Source organism: Macaca fascicularis, chromosome 14 (assembly GCF_037993035.2).
Source record: "Macaca fascicularis isolate 582-1 chromosome 14, T2T-MFA8v1.1".
Classification (NCBI taxonomy): domain Eukaryota; kingdom Metazoa; phylum Chordata; class Mammalia; order Primates; family Cercopithecidae; genus Macaca; species Macaca fascicularis.
Genome location: NC_088388.1, coordinates 98,851,359 through 98,875,798, shown reverse-complemented (window position 1 = coordinate 98,875,798; position 24,440 = coordinate 98,851,359). Strand labels below are relative to the sequence as shown.

General features: G+C 36.3%; 1 protein-coding gene across 3 annotated transcripts in view; it reads right to left on the bottom strand.

Annotated features, from left to right (window-relative positions):
* Positions 1-24,440, bottom strand: part of CNTN5 (contactin 5) — a 1,343,675-nt gene that overhangs the window by 551,435 nt on the left and 767,800 nt on the right. For all 3 annotated transcript variants that reach the window (XR_012422789.1, XM_005579428.4, XM_065528914.1), the window contains exon 4: positions 1,716-1,937. Coding sequence is in view for 2 of the 3 variants with exons in the window: in XM_005579428.4 (XP_005579485.3) it covers positions 1,716-1,937 (222 nt within the window). In the remaining variant the exon portion in view is untranslated. The remainder of the gene's footprint in view (positions 1-1,715; positions 1,938-24,440) is intronic.

Below are 24,440 nucleotides of genomic sequence, written 5' to 3'. Positions count from 1 at the left end.
CTCATTATTTCCATGGATTTGAATTCATACTTATATTTACCATTGTGACCACCTTAACTGCCATTTGACACTAGAGAACAAGGAGGCAGAACACTAGTTAGGTGAAAATTATACCAACTATAAAAGTAGATCATAGTTCTGATCACTCGATTTTCTACCTTACTGCCTTTCCACAAGATAATAATGCCTCAAGAAAACAAATCCAAACACATCTCTGACTGATTACATTTCATATTAGGCTTAAGGGTAATAGAAAGTTAAAAACTCACATTAAGTATTTTGGAAAATAAAACATTTTTGGAATTCTAACAAAATGCTTACATATAATTTAGATGCCAACACTATGAGACAATGTTCCACATGGCAACAATTGGTATAATCACAAAGGATAAGTTTGCCTGCACCTGGCACCACCACCTAATTGTCATTCCCAGAATATTTCCAGTATCTAAGTTCCTCTAAAATGTATCTTTGAATGTTTATTCTTTCATCAGTCGTAAATGAAATGTAGCCTAAGTGCACTAGTCTTAGTATCATTGCTGATGTGAATAAAAATTGGCTGTGATACCTATTAGCAGTGTGACATTGTGAAAAATACTTATCTGTCCCAGAGTTTTCATTTCTATAGAAGACAGTAACAGTATCTACTTCACATGTGTGTTGAGAAAACTGAAACTCATTTCTATATAAAACAGACTGGACAGAGACTAGTAATAACAGGTGCCAGTTTATCTTGCTGTTAATGAGCCAGGCATTATTTTGTCGATAGATCCCAAAACGATAAAGGTAGAGAACATCTAGAAAATGTCGTTCAAACTATAAAGCTAATAGCTGTAGATCAGTCCTTAATTTAACTGATATCTTAGTGTTGGATGTATAGATTATTTCTTATTTTCCATTCAGTAATGCTAAGCATATAGTATATATGCTATATACATATCATTATGTGCTCTGTTTATTATTTTCTTACACAGAATACACTTCCAGAAATAAAACCACTGGATTGAAGGATAAGTCTGTTTTATGTTTCTGATATTCACTGTCAAATTACCCTCCCAAAAATGTCTATTTTTACTTTCAGTATATGAATGCATTTAGTCTTAATCCTAAATTAGAATTGGTATACAGTGCAATTAAATAAAAATGCACACAAATTCTTTAAAGATGTTTAGAGCAGAAGACTAACTTACAACCAACACAGCTTAGCACTCCTCTCACCTTTATAAACTTCAGACAGGTTTCTTCCTGACTATAGTCTTCTAATCTCCCATTCCTTAGAGCATTTACTTTAGAAAGCTGCAAGTGTAAATGTATTCTCTGCCACTTTGAGATGTAAATAGTCTTTCAGGCTCTCGTCATTTTTGTAACCCAGTAATGTCTGTCTCAGGGCCTGGGAGCTCTCCATTTGAAATATAACCATCAAGAAACAGGGTCTCCATCTCCCAGTCTCTATGAGAGGGTAGTAGCCTAACTTCAATAAGCACCAATCAATAAACACAGATGGCCTAGTCACGTTAACCAGTATCTCCCCTATCATCCTCCAATTTTCTACTAGCTCACCCCAGCTTTAAAAACTCTCCTGTTTTCATTTTTAGCAGAGTTGAGTTAAATCACTCTCTCCTATCGGAATAGTCTTGATCTCTACTGCAAGAGTCTTAAATCAGTCTTCTTTGCCTCCTTTATTCTATCTGGAGCCATTTTTCTTTGACACTTACCATCTTGTTTGAAGGCATCTGAGGAATGATAAAGATTGACGGGGGAATAATAATGCTGAGCTGCCCCTCGCCAGCTGGGTGAAGAAGCACTCAGTGTTCCCAATGGAGGGCTGCTGTTTCGTGGTCTGGTTTTGGAACCAAAGAGAGATGAAGATGAACTCTTCTTAATTCTTAACAAAGTGGCATATGAAGTGGAGAGACCAGGAAGAGCTTTTGAATATTCTGTAAGAGAAAAAATACAGTAAAATCTGAATTTTGAGGAAACTGTTTTATTCTTATGAAAATTGTTTCTTTTGAAGACATTACTGAAAACCTTTGGAGCTGCAAGCAAATTCAGATTACAGTGCGAGTGTGAAAAATGTTACTTTAATATTTTTTAGTGTTTTCTGAAAATTCTATTAGTTGTCGTATTGAGGAGGGGAGGGGAGGGAGGAGAGGAGGGGAGGGGAGGGAGGAGGGGAGGGGAGAGGGGAGGGGAAGGGAGGAGAGGGGGGGAGAGGGGGGAGAGGGGAGAGGGGAGAGGGGAGGAGACGGGAGAGGAGAGAGGAGGAGAGTGGAGGAGAGGGGAGAGGAGAGGGGAGGATAGGGGAGAGGAGAGGGGAGAGGAGAGGGGAGGAGAGGGGAGAGGAGAGGGGAGGAGAGGGAAGGGGAGGAGAGGGAAGGGGAGGAGAGGGAAGGGGAGGGGAGAGGAGACGGCAGGGGAGGGGAGAGGGGAGGAGAGGGGAGGGGAGGGGAGGAAAAATGATGGGGGAAGGGAAGGAAGAATGCAAGAAGAGAGAGAGGGGTAAGTAGGAAAGAAGGGAAGACAGTCAGAAGCCCAAGCTAAATACTTTGTCAGGAAAATTTGTAAACTAACTTTTAAAAGTTTACCTTAATATTACAATAGCCATTCACATAGATCAGTTCTTTATTATTAAGATGCAGTGAGGAAACCAACATTTCACTTATATTCTACATATACAGACAGGAAATTCGTTCACTAAAATTTATTATGTAGTAGGAGATGTGTTCCGTGTAGCACATGTGTTTTTACTAGGCTCTAAGTAATACCTCATGTTCTTGAAAAGTAGGCAAATTCACTATGGAACATAAAAAAGTGGATTGAAATTCATTTTCTAAGTTTTATTATCGAATATATACAGATTAATACTATTAAGTGGGAAAAACGATGAAATTTTCTTTTTTATTGAGAAATTTCCATATTTTAATTCCCAAGGTGTTTGGTTAGAAAGGTTGAGCATCCTGCCTGAAATGGATTGAACTAACTTTCCTTTATGTCCATAAGAAACAGTAAGTTTACTATACAGATCAAATTTTAAAAAGTACAAACTAATTATGATTAACTCTGAAGAGAAATAAGTAACTGGAAATTTTTTCTATGTCCAGTATCAACTAAGCTGGACAATTTGCTGATCTTGGAAATACTTCTAAGACTCTGGCAGTTTGCGGCCAGGCACAGTGGCTCATGCCTTTAATCCCAGCAGTTAATCTCATGCCTTTAAATCCCACCTTTAAATTTAATCATTGCTAACTAAATTTGCTAACTAAATCATTGCCTCCAGGACATTCGTGTTGATGTTAAGATTCTGCAAACTTAAGGGAGATGCAGGTTCATCAGAGAGATTATGAAATGGTAACCAAATAGATGGTTACTGACACTGAGAATAGATAAGCTTGCCAAGGAGGCCAAGGTGAGAGAATGACTTAAGCTAGGAGTTTAAAACCAGCAAAGGCAATAAAGTAAGACCCCATCTACACAAAAAGTACAAAAAATTAGGCACATGTGGCAGCACATGCCTGTAGCTCCAGCTACTAGGGAAGCTGAGCTGGGAGGATTGCTTGAGCCTGGCAGGTTTAGGCTGCAGTGAGCTGTGATCATGCCACTGTACTCCAGATTGGGAAATAGGGCAAGACGCTATCTCAAAAAAACAAAAGAAAAAGAAAAAAAAAAGAATCAGATAGTTTTGTTCAGAGTATCTGGCCTTTAAATTTAATAATTGCTAACTAAATTTTTGATTTAAAAAATGTATCACTGTCAGTAAGCTTTCTCATAATTAATTAAAATTATTTAGAATAATTATGCTGTCTTATAGAGATATTTTAGAAAGCAAAAAGCATTTTTCTGTGATTTGAAAATAACACTTTAGGTGTTAAGCATCGAATTAAGTTTAACATTTTCTGTTCTGTGAAACTGTAAATATGATTTCTCTGAAACTCAGGAAAGTATATTTTTAGATGTTTTCCACACTTAAAATGAACATGATATGTGTAGGCCAAGCCCATCAGGAGTTAAGAGATTCATGTCCTTCAGTCTTTTGCTGGTCAACCACAAGTCTGACGAAGGTGGATCAATTTTAACTGAAAAGAGCTAACCTCTCTTGGGCAAACGATATGTGCACAGATTATGGGTAGACATAAAATCTCCTTTAAAACAGGGAATTAAATGCAAGTTTTGGCACCTAGAGGTATAAGGTAATAAAAACTGAATGAGTTTTCCTTTAAGGTAGTTTGTAGTTGTAGTCTCCAAACCTATTCATTTCTCAGTGCAATCTGTTGCTTTGTGTTTTAACTGTCTGCCCTGCTCATTTATAAAGGAAAACAAAAAACAAAAAAACAAAAAAAAAAAAACAACTATCCCAGACTGGTGTTAAAAATTACAGTGAAGTATGATAATGTGTTTTATAGTTCTTAAAGCCAGATAAGGATAATCAATGAAAAACCTGAAAAACAGAAAGGCCATAATGAGGTTTAAAAAGGCCAGGAACGTCACTGTGGCTATAAATCTTATATATATATATATATATGTATTTTTAACCAAATAGTAAGTGGTACAGAAATGGGCTTGTGCCACTCCATATAGAGATGAGCCAAATGCTAATTTGGCTAAGTGCGCTACGCCAGGTCTTCGTTTGTTATGTAATCAGTTTTATCTGTTAAGGTAAAGATTCCCTTTTCATCAATTAATGTGAACCCAAAGCTGTTACTAGAAATGTGGCAACTGATTCATTCATTCATGCATGCATGCATGCATTCAACAAACATGTGATAACAACTTAGTAGGTGCCAAATGCTAGGGAAAAAATGTGAATAATCCTGCCCTAGCCCTCAAGGAGCTACGATCCAGTTGGAAAAAAAAGGTGGTATTCATGCAATGTTAGTATCATGTGATATAAAAGTAAATTCAAGGATCTATGGGCTCCCCGCATGGGTAGAGAAAACTCTCATTCAGCTTTAAGTCATCAGAAAACAGAAAATGCTTTCCAGTAGAAATTCTATCTAAACTGAGTCCTGAAAGTTCATTAGTGATAAGTTCAGTCAAGTCTTCAGTAGGGAAAGAAAGACACTCCAGACACGGAAGAAAATATATAGGAACCTAGAAAGTAAAGGCACTATGGCCTGCTTGGTAGATTAAAACAGGAGCACAGAGTATGAGAGAGAGAGGTGGGAGGATATGTAAGGCTGAATAAGTAAACAAGGTGCCGATGACGAAATGTCTAGCATGTCATGTTAAACTGGTATGGCTTTGAAAGGAGAAAAACATAAGTTTTAGAGAGATCACTCTGGTTGTAGTGCCATATTTGAAAAAGACCGAATAAAGATGACTCAAGGGTCTAACACTGTAATACAGGCAAAGATTTGTCAGAAATAAGGAGATAATACATATGGGAATAGTAAATAAAGTTATTGGTTTATAAGATTGGAGGCACTAAAGAAAAATGACAAATCAGGCGAGCTTGCCTCCACTAGAAGATAGATAAGAATGCAGGAAAAGGCATGAGCTTGAGGTAAAGGCTCATGAATTCAGTTTTAGACAGGTGGAGAGTCTATGGTGCCTCCAGGACATTCATGTTGATGTTAAGATTCTGCAAAATTAAGGGAGATGCAGGTTCATCAGAGAGATTATGAAATGGTAACCAAATAGATGGTTACTGAAACTGAGAATAGATAAGCTTGCCAAGGAAGCATGTGAAGTAAGAAATAGCGTGTTGAAAATGGAATTTTGACGAACATCAGCATTTTTTTGAAAAAAAAAAAAAAGCGGAGCTACTCGAATCTGGAAAGGGAAGGGAAAAAGTAGAAAAGTGGAATGTCACAAAGTGAAAGGAAGTGAAAGTCTTTCAATACAGACAAGGCAGCTAGTCAATAGTTTTGAAGATCAGTGTTCTCTAGCTATAATCTATTAATAGTTGAATTTAAATTGGGGGTTAGCGAGGTTAGTCTGTGAAAATAATTGAGGGTGAAGGGCAGGGTGGTTGAAGGCTCACTGAAGGAAGTGAATAAAGTTATGGACCATGAACTCTAATCTGGAGAGGGAGGGAATTGAGGAAACAGGAGCAAGGTGCAGAAACTGAAAAGGTATTAAGATCAGTCAATTTTAAGTCTTGAAGGAGTTGGGATCCTAGACAAAAAGAGATGGAATAATAAGGTGAAATAGACAGAAATGCCAATACTTGAATTTCAACAGAGGAAGGGGATTCAGTTATGTTTCATCCTCAACAGAGACCCACTTTTGTTAAATCAGTTCAAGTGGATTAGGTGTGGGGAAGCTGGTCCTGCAGAGGGTGTGCACACAGCAGTATCACAGCTTCCTGCCTGCTCCACACAGGGCACTGCACACAGAGTTCAGTAAAAGTGAGTTCAGAGATAAGGGATGAAGAGGACTCTTCAAGATCTGGATGTGGTCTGGGACCCCTGCATTACCATTTCCATTCTATTTGACATATAAGCTCAGACCTTAGAAAGTGGCTTTCATCAGTCTCATGGTCTTACTGCAACTGATTTACACTTTTGTGGGGTCTCTTCCTCCCTCAAGGATATTTTTAACTCTCCAACTTGGTGCCCTCTTAGCTGCCCAGCCCTTTTGTATGACATCTCCTCAGTTTCCCCACTCCTCAGTCTTAGTTCTGAGGATTCTCATCTCTGAGAATATATTAGCATAAATAAGTGGGAAAATGTTGTTTCATTGATAGGACTTTGTCTAACGCTCAACTTTGTGAGAATAAGTTAATTTAACAAATGCAGAAATCTGTTGAGGGTGGAAAATAGCTGCATCCCCTTCCTACATTTAAGTGTCTGGTACATCTTATATTATTTGAAATGGTTAGGCTTTGTGTCCCCACCCAAATCCCATCTTGAATTATAATCTCCGTAATCCTCATAATCCCCAGATGTGAAGGCAGAAACCAGAGGGAGGTAAATGAATCACAGGGCAGTTTCCCCCATGCTGTTCTTGTGATAGTGAGTTCTCATGAGAGCTGACGGTTTTATAAGTGTTTGTCAAGATCCACCTTAAGTCATTCTCTCTACTGCCACCTTGTGAAGAAGGTGCCTGCCTCCCCTTTGCCTTCCATCATGATTGTAAGTTTCCTGAGGCCATGCCAGTCACATGGAACTGTGAGTCAATTAAACCTCCCCTTTATAATCACTCAGTTTGGGGAAATCCTTTATAGCAGAGTGGGAACGGACTAATACATAATTTCATCTCTTTCTGTTTGGCATCTCAACTACTTCAAGACCTACAATCTACTGATCTTAATACTCTTTCACTGTTTTGCACCCTGCTCTCATTTCCTCAACTCTCTCCATTTCCAGGTTAGAGTTCATAATATAACCTTACTCAATTCCTTCAATGCACCTTCAGGCACACTGCTTCTCACCCTGGACTGCTTCCTTCCCAGGCTAACTCTCTCCCCTGCTAATTTAAGTCCAACTATCAATATACTCTGTAGCCAGAGAAGAATACAAAATCATGCTGAAAGAACTCAATGTGTGATAATTGACTTCCAGTGGGCCTTGTGAGTTTCCAGGAAATACTACTTCATTTTCCTGGTCCATTTACTCTCCCATCATACAGGATGGACAATTAGCATCTTACCCTCTCTCCTCAAACCCATATCTTTTTGACCTTCCTGATGATGGTGCTTCCTATTGTATTAAGAAAATAGAAGCAATCAGAAGAGACAGTCCCTCACATGCTCCCACCATCTGCCTGTACATGCATGCACTCCGCCTTGTTTCATTAATATGAGCTGAGTCACATGAATGGTGTCTGTACATCTCTTAAAGGCCAATCCTGTATGTATATACATTTAATTCCATTCCATCCTGACTGTTCAAGGGCATCTCTCCAGATGATTCCTTCTGTATCTCGTTCAGCATCAATTTTTTTTGTATGCTTGTTAGAATGTTCTCATAACTATAAAAAACGTTCTCTTTTAAATAAAATTATCATGACCTTATCATTCCTCTCACCTAATTTTTATTACAACAAGACTCCTTAAAAAGTGCTATATATGGTAAAAGTATTCAATTATTTTCCCCCCTTTTCCCCTTGACCTTTTATAAGATCTCTTGCTTATACCATTCCACAATAATGTCTCTCTTTAAAGATAAAATTTGCCAGGATATTGCTAAGTTTAAGGATGAATTTTCACTACATTAAACCTATTAGGAGTGTATGACACAGTTAGTTATTTTTCTTTTGAATATTCTCTTTACGTAATTCCAATATACCAAAACGTCACGTCTTTATTCCTACTTCACTGAAAACTTTTTATCTCCTTTTCTAGTTCTTCTTTGTCTCTTCAATGTTGGCGTACCCTAGGAAACATTTTTCTCCACCTAAAGTACCCTTTAAACGATCTTACTCATAGACATCAGCTCCCTCCCAGAGGAATTTCATCTTTAGTCACAGTTACTTGAACTCACTTCTGTCTTTGATATTCCAATATTTTTCTGTGCTCTTTCAAACTCCTACTTTTAGTAAAACAAAACAAGATAAAACACCTCTCTACTCTCTTTGTGTGGTTTTGCTTCAGATCCTAACAATTTTCACACTTCTGTCATGGAAAGGTGTCTTCTATGATAGACCATTTGGTAAATCATATTCAGGATTCAGAAACTGTTTTTATTCATCACCCCAAGAGCTGTCACTTAAATAAATAGCAGAGTAGGTTTTATCTAAATTCTAGGCTCAGAATTCAAAGGCTCAGTGAAATAGAAATGCTGAGTGATGCCATGATGGGGTCTGGACAAGACTCCTTGTACACAAAACCCCTCACATTCTTTTAGCAACCTCTAACATTCTTTTTTCCATAATTAAATGCTTTCTCATTCAACCTTCATTCATATTTTTTCAATAACTCTTTAATGAATGCCTATGATGGGTTAGGAACAGGTGATATGGTCATGAATAAACCACACATGATACTTGACTTGTGGAATTTAGAATCTGGTAGTATTGGTAGAGGATTACCAATTGGTAAAACATTAGTAGAGGAACATTAAACAAACAAAATTATTCTAAAAATTTATAAAACCAAGAACTATAACACAGATAATAAACATAAAGGAGAAAAAAAAAAAGCAGAGTGCTTTTGAGCGAAAACTTGCCAGCATCTCATATTCTTACAGTACTGCCATCATGGCTCAGTTCCTGGGAATAAAAGTTCCACTCTTGGTTATGATGCATATATTCTCCTCTTACATCCTGGCCGCTCATTTTACTGAATGAAATTTTTGTGTGAGATTAGCTTTGTCAGTCAATCGGTTTCCAATAGAGGTTCCAAAGTTGGATGGCATGAATTCAAATCTAGATTCTACATCGTAGTATCTCTGCGCCTTTGAGCAAGACAGAAATAACTCCGTGATTCAGCTTCCTTGACTTTAGATTGAAAATAACAACAGGAATTCCCTCAAAGGTTGTTGTAAAGATCAAATAAAGTAATATACAGAAAACAGTTAAAACTATGCCTGTCTGATAGTAAGAACTCAATACATTTTCTGTATTATTTCGTGTTATTATCTAGAGTTCATTTATAATCCTGTACCATTCTTGTGGGTATAAATGAATACTGAGTTTACCCTTTCCAGATTTGATTGGGTCACAGAATGAGAATATGAACACTGAATTGTCATACTCATTTTACCCTGAGGAACTGAAAAAGTGAAAAACGGAAAGGAAATGATTATATTTTTTATTTTCCTAATAGGTGTATTCCCACAAACAAATTCTAAAAGAAAAGTTTTGGATAAGAACAGACTCTATATATCTACAGAAAACTTCACAAATATATATTCTTGTGATTCTACTGGCTAAAACAAGATGTACCCATCTTTTCTCCATATTCCTGTTCAGGGTTTGGAAGGAAGAACTCAATGTGTGATAATTGACTTCTGGTGGGCCTTGTGAGTTTCCAGGAAATACTACTTCATTTTCCTGGTCCATTCATTCTTCCATCATACAGGATGGATAATTAACATCTTACCCTCTCTCCTCAAACCCATACCTTTTTCTTTTCAGAGAGAAAGTTTCATCAGTTGCTCAATCTTTTAATAAATAACTATGCTGAAGATGTCAGCAGAATCAAGTTACATGTTAATCATTTCTTTTTCTATTTTCTCACTTTTTATAGGTTAGACCTTAGGGAGCCTGCATTCAAGTTATTTCTAAAGTGGCCCAGAGATTTTGTGATAAAACTCAATTAACCCGGTGCTCTCACACCATGAAATTCCAGCTGGAGGTTGGGTAGGAGTAAATATTAATACCTTCATTAAATATTTCCTAATATAATGACCCTGGGACAACTGAACTTGTATTATTTAATAAAATTGGACTCCATTAAGTCAGAATGACATTGCCACCACTTGCAGTCCTTGGAAGTAATAGCATTCTTTTCCATTACCTAAAAGGTCATTTTAGAGATCATAACATTGCCATTCAATGTACATAATATTAATGAAATATTGATATTATAAATAAAATATAATATTAAAATAAACATAAATATTAATAAAATATTAATAAAATATTAGATTCGAATATGTAGAACTAGAATTGTTTATGGCAATATTTATGAAGAAGATAAAATGTCAGTATGATAAAAATATATTTTAAAGTATTTAATAACTTGCTATCACCGAAATATTCCTGAATTTTCTGACACCAATAAAACTTCAGAATTCTATTTCTGTCCCTAAATATGAGAAGTATGTTTACAAGAAACTTTACTGCTCCTAAAATATTGATTGATAAAACCGTATTAACACTATTGGACTCTGTATCTGAATATTTTCTATCAACTCCCACACAATGCTGTTAAGTTTTACAAATACAGAAGAGTAAGCAACACCCAAAAGTCATGAAATGACAGATATTCATATAAATCATGTATTCTCTACTTTTGAAGCCTAATTTTAAATGTCAATTTAAGCTTTTGTATAAAAATATAAATTATAGTACCAAATAATGTGCGATGCTCTTGAGAGCATAATATTCTTGAGAATATTAATATTCAATCATCGACTTCTATGTCAGACAGCAAAGAGTGGCATTATGTATTGATGACACAATATACAGAAAAAAACAGAAGACATACAATATCCAAACCTGCAGTGTGACTCCATTTGGCATCAAAGTCAGCATAAAGAAATTTGATACCTGACCTTTTTCAAAGTAATTGCTAAGGCTGTCCTCTCTGATGAGAATTAATGTTAACTGTGCAATTTTGGCCTGCTACTGTTTTATGAAGCTTGCAAGGATGGATGAAACACCTTAGCAAAGCCAGTCGTGTGGAGCATATTTAGAAATGGTTAATAATTTATAAATAATGTGCATCATTTCAATTTGGTTGTCTGCATCTATGGCATATGAGAGTTTGAAATAGCCCGAATCAGATGTACTCTATGTCTCAACTCAGCACTTTCTCCAAGAAATGTATTGTGTGTAAAGTTTACAGTGTTGTAGCTGCAAGAGCAAAAAGCATATGCAAAGGATGAAATTCACAATTTTTAAAGCACCAGAGTCAGGCATTTAAACTTTCATAGTTCTAAGATATAAGAAAAAAATTTAACAGCACTGCCTTCCTGGTGTTCCTTGCATAAGACTGAAAAAAATAGACATATTTACAGGGGAAAAGAAGCATGATTTGAAATTATTTCCACAGCTGTTTCTCAGGTATGCTATAAATATGTGAAGGCATAATTATGTAAGATTTGGGTAACTTTATCTTCTTTTCTAAATAGTAAATGCTTAGCTGTATTCACAGATAGAACATGAACATTGTTACACATTAAACTGGGTATTACAGACTTTTATTGCCAAAAAGGAGATTCTAACAGTTTTCTTGTTTTGTATTTTTTCATGGTTAAAAGTTTTTAAAAATCTATAGTATTATGATGCTATCTCTTTAAATCACCAAGAGCATAAATTGTATGATTGCATTAAATTAATATTTCCCTCACAATATGAATATGCATCACGGAGGAAATTAGCACGGGCAGGAGCTAGTCGAGAAATATAACCAAATTAATTTAGTGAGTAAAGAATTCCCTCTTGTTTTGGATAATTAAAGATTTCAGTAAAGTTTTAACTGTAATGATTATATTAGCTTTTACTTTCCTATTCTCTGTGTGTTTAAGATAGATCAGACAGTATTTGATAACAAATCAAAAAAGGTAACATTTCTTAGCAATTAGAAAATAATTAGACAACATGTATTTCCTCCCAATTTTAGAAACAATTCTGTGGGCAAGTTGTGCTTCCATATATGCAGTTATATTAAAAATAAACATGTGTTTCATTATGTTCAGTATCATGTTCAGTGTTTCCTATGGTGCAGTGTAGAACACAGAGTCTGCAAAAGGTGGGTGTACTCATTCAATTCTGGATTTAGGAATGGAATTCAACATGGCTAATTATACAATGGAATCCTATATGGCCAAAAATAATTATAACATTTTTGGACGTAGACACAAATAATGCAATATAGGATTTAACATTTATTTAACATGTGAAATGATTATTACGTATCCCACATTAAAAAGTAACTATGGAAATAAAAAAGTATAATAAAACATACAATCCTTGCCTTCAAAGAGTTCTCATAAACTAAGAGAAAAAAATATAAACCTCAAGGAGATCACTTTATAATTATTGAATTTCAACAAAGCAACAGAGTCACTCAGATAAAACTATAGTCACAATTGGTTTTAGCGAAAAGGCTTAGTTGTTTTCAAATTGGGGCTTTAAGTGAATTTATTTTTACACTTGATAGAAGTATACAGCATTAAGAGGGTCTGACACCATTCTCCCCCATCGATGAAATAAAAATTTTTCTCTGGCCTGGTGGAATCCTCACTCCACACGGGTATTATCTGGGGCAGACGTGTGTCTCTGAAAGCAAGATGGTAGGGACAAAAGAAGTTGCGTCTTCCTACTTGTGTGGGTACACTGGGGCTCCTGCTTGTGTAGCTGCTCTGAGCAAATAAACTTCTTTATATTTTACCGTTAAAGAAAACCCCATGCTTATCATCTTTAGCTGTCTGTCACTGTCTTTCCAGCGATCACAGGCTCATTGTGATGCTCAAGTCACAAGGCACAATCTTAAAAGGGAGAGAGGAATAGGTGCATAATAGGATTACTGTTCAAGCTAACTCATGTTGGAGCATCTAGTAAGAAGCGGCTGATACTAAGAAAAAGTGCTTGACAGTAGAGGTGAAATTTGAATTGAGCTTTGGTCATTTCTCACAAATGGGAATATGGATATTGGAAATATGTTTATGGTTTTTATTTTGCTACCAAGCACATGAAAAAGTTGCCTAGGAATCCCTGCAAGGTGAGTTAGTTATTGAAGTCCCAAAGTGATTTTTTTCTACGACAATTTTTCTTCAAAAGCAGACCTACAGCTTTGACCCTAGGAATTATGGGTTACTGAGGCACACACAGGAGTAAATGGGAAACTGTGCAACTAACAGCAATTTCTTCAAAGAAAATATATCAAAAGGAAATTTCCCAGTGACATTTTTAGATAACTTAGGTGAGTTTTCATTTAACAGATTAAATACCTGTAAAAATCCATTTAAATTCACTCACCTGCTGTCGTTGTGATTTTCTAGCCTCAACTGACAGAACATTTAGTCCAGTTACTTAAATTGAAACAAAGACATCAAGTGGGCTAAAATATTGCAGCCTGATTTAACATGTCACTCTCACCATCAGTGTCCACACATTTGCCTCATCCATAATGTTTGCACAATATTTAACAAAACCCTAAAGTCAGAAAGCAACTTCCAGCTGTGGAACTGCTGTTTCTTGGCTCAGTTATGTATGCATCACAAACTCTACTACTTTTCAAGTCAAAAGTTTTATAAATCAATTCAATTCAAAACAATACAGTACCCTTCTAAATCAGTATGAGAATCAGCTACCATTTATTTCTTTTGGTGTTGCCTTCAGGGTCACAGAAGGTACCTACTCTTAATTCTTTCCCTTAGGGAATAAGTTACAGGGTTCAGATCCAAAACGGTGGTATCTGAAGAGTCCTCTGAATTCTAGTTTTAAATATTCTCATTATAAACAAATATATGCTCACTACAGAACAAAATCATGTCTGATCTTGATATCCAGAAATAGAATACTCTGCAAAAACAAACTTGAATTTATCTTCATTTGATTTATGGAGAGATATGCCAACAGAGACACAGGCAGACATTTTGTTTTGTTGGAAGAAAACTGGAATCAGTTTATACACATCATTTTCTAATTTTTATTTAATATTATATTGCGGCTGGTCATGGTAGTACATACCTGTAATACCAGCTATTGGGAGGCTGAGACAGGAGAATCACTTGAACTGGGAGGTGGCGGTTGCAGTGAACCAAGATCAGGTCACTGCACTCCAGCCTGGGCAACAGAGTGAGATTCCATCTTAAATATACATAAATATATGTTATATTATAATTATTTAATTCTGTTACAAATGTCCTTCAGAAGCATTTAATTAATTATATTTTTGTTAAAACTTCTTCAACCATATCCCTACAGATGAATTTATCTGTTATATTATGACACAGGAATATCCCTGTACGTAAATCTTTGTGACTATTACCATAATTTCCTAGGAATATCACAGAAGCCGAATTTCTGAAATGAAAATAGTTATTGACAAAATTGTTTTCTAGAATTTCTGACTTAATATTTAGACTCCTGTTAGCATCATAAAAGAGCAATATTTTCTTTAACATTTATGTTATTTTGCATACCGTTTTATTAGAGGATGGCCAAGATCTATTACCTTTTTTACTTTCTACAAATATTATAGTGGAAATCATATTTCACCATTCAATTTGCACTTTGAGTAGACAGTTTTTCCATATATAAATATTTCATCACTAAATTATATATCAAATATTTTCTTTTATCCTATTGAGTTCTGATTCCTTTTTCTTGATTCTTAAAAGCACTTTATATACTGGTGATTAAGGATTTCATTTACTGTACTGTTTTGGTTTCAATATGATAATAGCATACTATGAAGACAAGATTTACATTACCTTGCAGAATTGATCATTTTCTTTATGATTTATGTATCTAATGTATCTATTTTGTCTTTTTTTTTTATGGGGGTGGGGGAAGAGTCTTGCTCTGTCACCTAGGTTGGAATGCAATAGTGTAATCTTGGCTCACTGCCACCTCCACCTCCCAGGTTCAAGGGATTATCCTGCCTCAGCCTCCCGAATAGCTGGGAATACAGGTGCCCGTCATCACGCCTGACTAATTTTTGTATTTTCAGTGGAGACAGGGTTTCAGCATGTTGGCCAAGCTGGTCTTGAACTCCTGACCTCATGATCTGCCCACCTCAGCCTCCCAGGGTGCTGGGATTACAGGCGTGAGCCACTGTGCTCGATCTATTTTGTCTTTTGAATTTTCTTATTAGAAGTTAAAAAATTTAGATTTAGAAATATCAGTCAGATTAACCCTAAAGACAATACACACACACACACACACTCACGTACACAGTATTTATATATTTATTTTCTTTCATGGCACTTTTATAAGTAAATTTAGTGGGGGATTCATATTAGCTGACACATTTCATTTTTCTTTTAGGGGATAAGGACAAGTAATTTTCAAGTAAATAATATTTAAAATTCAAAAAATATATATATCTAAGAGATGAGATCAATTTATTTTATTCGTAGGTCAGGTACAATACTGTGTGAGGTTAAGAAGATTAGTTTGTCACCGGAGGGAGAAAGTCAGTGAATATTTAATCCAAATTAATAAGGAATGAATTTAAGTCAAATCTGCAGGCAAAGTAAGAAAAAATTCCCTTGTACTCTCTGAGAAGAGACTTTCAAGGCTAACGTGGCTCTATGTGGTTTTACAATAAAGACACAATGCTTTAAAAAAAACAACGCTTGAAAATTTGTATTACTAGTGACACCTCACATGCTGTCAAAGTATTTATTTCTTAAATTTTGTTAGAGATTGTCCCTAAGCCCATTTAACAGCTTAGTGCTGAACACACTTTATTGTGATTACAACTTTTAATTTCATGACAATGCAAAAAATTCTGGCTTTTTAGGTGACATTTTTCTCCTCCTTTTAAAAAATGACAGTTGGTCAGTGGCTAAGGCTCAATGACATTTATCAGCTACCTAATTAAAATGTAGACACTTTTATAACAATTGCAAATGTGACCTTCATTTGTGTATTTTTGCTTGCTAGCATGTTTAGCCAAATGTCACAAAGAATCCTAATTCATTCTTTCCCATAATGTTTAATTATATCATATTGAAAGTGTTCATTCTTCAGTTACCATGGTTTATGCAATCACACTACTTCCCTGGAGGGTGGAGAGCTATAGTTCCAATACCTTAATGAGTACTGATTGCAAGGCTGTGTCTACAGCTGCCAAAACAACTAGCTGAAAATAGTTCAATTAACAAGTTAGTTTGCCTTCATGATGACAAACAATCTTTCTAATTTTTTTTCTCTATATAAACAAAGGTTTATAGACATGGGTTGATTGTTTTTGTTTTCTATAAAAATAGCTCAGATCTCTCCTCTGACCTTCAGGCTTTTTTAGGTAATTGCCTAGGTGAAACATCTGGATGTTCCACAGGTATTGGCAAATTTAACCCAACCTCCGGAAGTTTCAAGTTCTACCTTCTCTATACCCATAAGTACTGCTCTAGTTACCTCTGTTTTCCTAATTTTTGCCCAGATCCTTCCAGTCTATGCTCCACAATTCCATGAAAGTAATGTTTCTGATCATGTTACAGGTCTGACCAAAATACTGCACTTATTCTTTTAACCCTTTAAAGCAACACACAATTTTCTTCTGAGAGACAAGATTCTTTATTTGTACACATTCATATATTTCCTGTTTTCCTTCTCTCAGACTTTAATTCCTCAATAAAGAATTACCTATGGTTTTTCAAATAGATGAGGCCATGTTTTGTTTTCAGCCTTTGAACTTGCTATTTTTCTAATCCTGTTACATGTTCCATTATGAAGCACTGAATATTTTATAAAAATGTAATGGTAGTTTTTTTCATATGAATATGTATAAAGTATATATATGTGTGTATATATTTTACATGTATATATGTATAAAATTATTGTTATTTAAAAAATAAAATGTATAAATCATTTTACCATATTCTGTAAGATGTACTTCTATTTATAAACATAGACTAAAACACATTTAGTATATACATTTATTTTTATTATATTTTTAAAATACTCTATTCCTTCCATATTAAGAATTTCTGCCATATTAGCTAATGAGTAAGGGGCTGATGTAAAGAATTTTACTTTGCAAAGATTTAAGAATTGTATTTGAAGGTAGTTATAAGATTATAAAATTAAAATTAAATGTTATCATACTTCAATGAGATTTTTAAAAAATCATACCTCATTGTAGACTCATGGCTTTAGGTGAACTAACAGAATTGAGATAATTCACTTGTTCAGTATACTGTTAGCGTTCAGAAAGTAATTTTGAAGAGTAAAATGGTTTAAAAACCTATTTTTTTCAAACGTAAGTTGCATTATTCCTAAATATCACATTATGTTTTTGTTAACTGACTGAGTTGACATTAAGATTTTCTCTGGAAATAGTAATCTAGGAAACACATTTTGCAAGCTAGCGTACACATTTGGTAAATGACTTTCCTTTAATCAACTTATCAAGTAACTTTTTCCAAATAAATGTATCTACCATACTGTAAAACACATTATTATTCATATTTAATTTTGTAAATTATTTTTATTCAATACAGTGTAACTATATTGACTGAAAACCACCAGCCTTTTGGCATAAAAAGTAGGAGATTTGGGCATTTCGTTCTTGGGTATTTTCTGACATGTGCTGCCACTAAATTTTCATAAAAGAAAAAAAAAAAAGACTTCAAAGACCCCAAGACCCCACTAAGAGTTTATTCAAAGGTTTGCATCTCATTTTGAAATATCTAAGATGGTATATTAGAGGATTTTAAGATGTCTCGGCCACTTGGAAAGAGCAAGAGTTCGTAAAGGTCAACTCTGTGAGCTGTAATTCAACAAGGAAAACGGAAATCCACCAGAAAAGTGAAGGACAACCCAGATCTCAGGGAAGAGAGCACTGTAACGGCACGTGACTCATAAAAGTAAGTGAAACCCCAGCACATGAGAGAAACATACAGCCTCTCTCTGTGATTCACTTTCCCAGTGGAATCCAAGAAACCCAGGAAAAGGGAGGGTACTGTTTCTCCTATGCCCTGGGGCTAACTCAGAGAGTTAATTTAGGGAGAGGATCTAGGAGAAACAAAGTGTTCTCCCTTGTCCAAAACAGTAGACACTGTCAGGAAAAGACACCAGCAAAAACTGTGAGCATTTTCCGAAACTCAGGACCAAGAGCAGGACACATTTTTTTTTTTTTTTTCCCTTTTCAGATGGAGTCTCGCTCCGTTGCTCAGACTGGAGCACAGTGCCGCCACCTTGGCTAACTGCAAACTCCGCCTTCTGGATTCACGCCATTCTCCTGCCTCAGCCTCCTGAGTAGCTGGGACTACAGGTGCCCGCCACCACACCTGGTTAATTTTTTGTATTTTTTAGTAGAGATGGGGTTTCACCATGTTAGCCAGGATGGTCTGGATCTCCTGACCTCGTGATCTGCCCGCCTCGGCCTCCCAAAGTGCTGGGATTACAGGCGTGAGCCACCGCACCCAGCCCTGCAGGACACCATTTTTAATCCGGCACATACAAAGTCAGTAATTCTTTCGTGGCCAAGCAGTGAGGCTGCACAGGCATTTTAGTTCTGGGCCAGAGCTTGGGTCACCTGCTCTAAAGTAGGGTAAGGACCTCCACAGTCAGAATTGTGAAAAGGCACTGGAATTATGCTCTCCCTCATCAGAGTCCTAGGGTGGGAGAAGAGCTACTACAGCTGTGGTTTCTCCAGGGTAACAAGACCTGCAGCAAGTGTCAGCTCGGTGAATTGGAACTCATCTGCATGTCATTGCTGGGTGTTCCAACCGATTCCCCCTGACATCATGGTGCAGCGGGGCCCTCTCCTTCATGCTTAGGAAGATCTCCATGCATTTTCAGCAGCTGCTCACCCGGGTCAACAGGCTGAACCACCCCATCCTTTCTGGACACAGACCATGGTTCAGGGGGGCACTATTTGCTCTATGCCCAGACAGATCTCCAGACATTTGGAATACTCATTCACCTGGATCACCAGCTTGAACCTCCCCATCCTTCCTGAAAAACAGATTGTGGTTCAGCCTAGGCAGGTCTCCAGGCATTCAAAATACCTGCTCATCAGGACTGGCAGCCTGAGCCACCCCACCTTTCCTGTGCATAGATGGTGTTGCATCAGAGCCCTCTCCACTCCACAGTCAGGCATATTTCCAAGCATTTGGAGCACCCACTCACCTGGAACCACTTCCTGTGTCACCCCACCTCTTTTGTGAAGATATCCTGGGGCAGGAGACCCCTCTGCACTGCATGCCCAGGAGGATCTCCAGGCATCTGCAGCACTCATTTGCCTGGATAAGCAGCCTGAATAGCCCTGTCCTCCCTGTGCAGAGTCTGTGGCACAGCAAGGCCTCTATAGTGAATGCACAGGCAGACCTCCAGGCCTCTGGAGCAGTCACTTTCCTAGACTAGGAGTTTAGGTTTCCTTCCCTGCCCCTCACCCCTTACCTACCCAACCAACCTTGTACACAGAACATGTAACTGAGGAGGTTTCATAGCTCCATGCCGAGGCACACCTCTGGGCACTTGGTGGCCACCCAGTCATTTCTCCTTTGCATGTGGCACTAGTGCCTACCATTAGGGGACCTGTAGGTGAGCCTTCCTGGTTTGGACAAGGACATCTTGTCCCCTATCCTCCACAGTTAAGCAAGGAGTGCAGAAAACTGTGCACTCCATAAATCAGCTCATTCCCCGAGGTAACAGAGATAATCTCCTAGTAAACCAGGATCAAGTAGATACCCAGTATGTTAGCTGTAACTGGCTCTTACCAATAAGTACAAACTACAGTCCTGTAGGTCAAACTGAACAGCCCAATATAAAATCTGCTTACAGAAGAGCATAGGTCTATAGAAGAAAAGACAAAAGATCCTACCCAGCCTTCTCTACAGTCATACACCCTGGAAGGAGAACAAGAAAAGAAAAGGAAAATTAAAAACAAAAGCATAATATTGTAGGAAAACAAAGAGAAAACTCTACTGCACAAAAATAATTAGAAAAATTAGAAGTCCCAGTATCTCCAGATGAGAAGGAATCAGCTCCAGAATTCTAGTACCATAAAAAGTATGAATGCACTGGGAGCATTCACATGTCAAAGACAGATAAGAACTTCAAAGCATGGATTGCAAGAAATTCCAAAGATATCCAAAGAGAAGGTTGAAAATCAACACAAAGAAACTACTAAAGCAATACAGGAATAGAAGGAAGAGATAGACATCTTTTAAAAAAATCAGAGCTTCTTAAATTGAAAATTACTTAAGGAATTTCAAAATACAATTGAAATATTTATCAACAGACTGCACCAAGCACAAGAAAGAATTTCACTGCTTGAAGACCAGCCTTTTGAAATAAGCCAGTGAGACAGAAATATAAATTTTAAAAAAAGAGTTTAAAAAAAGTTGTCAAGAAATACAGAATCACACAAAACCACCAAACTTATGAATTATTTGCATTCCTGAGAAAAAGGGTGAAAATTTAAAATATGTGGAAAACATAGTTAAGAGAATAATTCAAGAAATGTTGCAAATCTTGTTGGAAAGGTAGACATCCACATACAAGAAATCCAGAGAACAGCTGCAAGATACTACAGAAAATGAGTATCTCCAAGCTATATAGTAATCACACTGTCCAAAGTCAGTGCTACAGAAAACAAAATTAAAGGCAGCTAGAGAAAAATGTTAGATTACATACAAATGGGACCTCATTAGATTAACTTCAGACTTCTCAGAAGAAACATTACAAGCCAGGAGAGATTGGAGGCCTATATTCAGTGTTCTTAAAGAATAAAAATTATAACTAAGAATTTCATCTCTCACCAAACTAAGCTTCATACGTGAAAGACAATAAAATCTTTTGCAGACGAGCAAGCACTAAGGGAATTCATTACCACTAGGCCAGCCTTGTAAGAGGTTCTTATGGTACTAATAACATGGAAATGAAAAAAAAAAAAATACTGCAGAAGCACACTTAGGTACATAACCCACAGAAACTATAAAGCAACCACACAATAGAAACTTCAAAACTATCGGCTAACAACTTCATGTTAGTATCAAAACGTCACATATCATTATTAATCTTGAATATAAAAGGTCTAAATGCTATACTTAAAAGGCACAGAGTGGCAAATTGAGTAAAATAAAAAAAGAAGACCCATCTGTCAACTGTTTTCGACAGACCCATCTCACGTGAAACAGCACCCACAGGTTCAGCGTAAAGGACTGAAGAAAAATCTATTAAACAATCAGAAAATAAAAAAGAAACATTATTCTTAGATAAAACATACTTTAAGCCAACAGCAGTAAAAAAAAAAAAAAAAAAAAAAAAGGACAAAGAAATGCATTACATAATGATAAAAAGTTCAATTTAACAAGAAGACTCAACTATTCTAAATACATATTCATCAAAAATTAGAGCACTTTTATTCATAAAGTAAGAACTACTAGACCTTTGATAGACTTAGGCAGCTACACGATGATAGTGAGGGAATTTAACACACCATGGACAACATTAGACAGATCATCAAGGCCCAAAACTAACAAAGAAATTCTGGACCTAAATACAACAGTTGAACAAATGGACCTAACTGACATCTACAGAGTATTACACATATGAATTGCAGCATATAAATTCTTCACATCTAGACATGAAACATACTTCAACATCATCTACAAGGTGGGTAATAATGCAAGGCTCAATGAGTTAACTCAATGAAATGATACCAACCATATTCTCAGAGCACAGTAGAATAAAAATAGAAATCAGTGTCAAGAAGCCCTCTCAAAACTGAATATTAGACAATTTTCTGCTGAATGACTTTTACGTAAACAATGAAATTAAAGCAGAAATATAAAAACTCTATGAAATAAATGAAAACACAGACAAAACATACCAAAATCTCTAGGATGCAACAACAGCGGTGTTAAAAAGAAAGTTTATTGCACTAAAAACCTATCCCAAGTTAGATGAAGCAGGAACAATGCAACATACCAGAGAAAGGAACTGGAGTAACAAGAAATAGAAAACGTAGAGGCAATGTATAAATTCCTGGAAACACATAATGTCTCAAAATTGAATCAGAGAGAAATGGAAACCCTCAACAGACTAATATCAAGTTCTGACATGGAATTAGTAATAACAAACCTAGCAACCAAAATAAGCCCAGAGCAGACGGATTGGCAGCCAAATTCCACAAGGCATACAAACAAGAGCTGGTACCAATTCCACGCAAATTTTTCCAAAAAATTGGAGAGGAGGGGCTTCTCCCTAACTCATTCCACAAAGGCAGCATCACCCCAATTTACCAAAGTCTGACAAAAACACAACAAAAAAAGAAAATTACAGGCCAATATCCCTGACAAACATATATGCAAAAACCGTCAACCAAACACTAGCAAACCAAATCCTACAGCATATCAAAAAGTTAATTTTTCGTGATCAAGTAAGACTTCATTCCTAGGATGCAAGGTGGGTTCAACATACACAAATCAATAAATGTGAAACACCACATGAACAGAATTAAGAACAAAAACCACATGATCATCTCAATAGAGGAGAAAGAACATTTGATAAAACCCAGCCTTCCTTCATGATACAAATACTCAGAAAACAAGGCATTAAACGAACATACATCAAGATAATAAAAGCCATTTATGACAAACCTACAGCTAGCGTAATACTGAACAGTCAAAAACTAGAAGCATTCCCCTTGAGAACTGAGATAAGGTAAGGATATGCCATTCTCACTACTCCTATTTGACATAATATTGGAAGGGCTAGCCAGAGCAATCAGGCAGAAGGACGCAATAAAAGGCAGTGAAATAGAAAAAGGTGAAGGGACATTCTCTCTCTTTGCTGGTAATATGATTCTATACATAGAAACCCTAAAGGCTTCAGGAACTGATAAATGACCTCAGTGAAGACTCAGGTACAAAATTAATGTACAAAAATTACTATCATTTCTATATATTAATATCAGCCAAGCCAAGACCATAACAATAACATAATCTCATCTATAGTAGCTATATTAAAAATAAAATACCTAGGAATATCTCCAACTAAGGAGATAAAAGATCTCTACAAAGAGAACTACCAAACACTGCTAAGAGAAATCATAGATGACACAAACAAATGGAAAAACATCCGATGCTCATTAATTGGAAAAATCGGTATCATTAAAACGGCCATACTGCCCAGATCAAGCTACAGATTCAGTGCTATTCCTATGAACTTGCCAACATCATTCTTCACAGAGCTAGAACAAATTATTTTAAAATTTGTATGGAACCAAAGAAGAGCTCAAACAACCAAAGCAATCCGAAGCAAAAAGAACAAAGCTGGAGGCACCACAATACCTGACTTCAAACTGCAAAGCTACAGTACTCAAAACAGCTCCGTAGTGTGTGTGTGTGTGTGTGTGTGTGTGTGTGTGTGTGTGTGTGTGTGTGTGTATACATACACACCCAGCACAGGAGCACCCAGATTCAAAAGTAAGCTCTTAGAGACCTATGAAGACATGAAGATAATCATACAATAATAGTGGGAGACTTCAACACACCACTGACTGTATTAGACAGACCATCGGGGCAGAAAACTAACAAAGATATTCAGGAGCAGAACTCAACACTTGACTTAATGGAACTAATAGGCATCTACAGAACTCTCCTTCCAAAAACAACAGATTACGCATTCTTCTCATCTGCACATGGCACATACTCCAAAAAGGACCACAAATAATTCATAAACAATCCTAAATTAATTTTTTATAAATTGAAATCATATCAACCACACTCTTATACCACAGCTAAATAAAAATAGAAATCAGCACTAAGAAAATCATGCAAACCATAAAATTACATGAAAATTAAACAAGTTGCTTCTGAGTGACTTCTGGGCAAATGATGAAATTAAGATAGAAACCAAGGATTTTTTTGAAAGTAATGAAAAACGAAATATAGCATACAAGAATCTCTGGGGCACATATAAAGCAGTGTTAAGAGGGAAGCTTATAGAATGAAACATATCCCTCAAAACTTTAGAAAGATCTCAAATTAACAACTAGAGGAACTAGAAAAACAATAGCAAATCACCCCAAAATCTAGTGGAAGACAATAAATAAACAAAATCAGAGCTGAAATGAAGGACACTGAGATGTGAAAAACCTTACAAAAGATTAATAAACCCAGAAGCTGATTATTTTAAAAAATTAA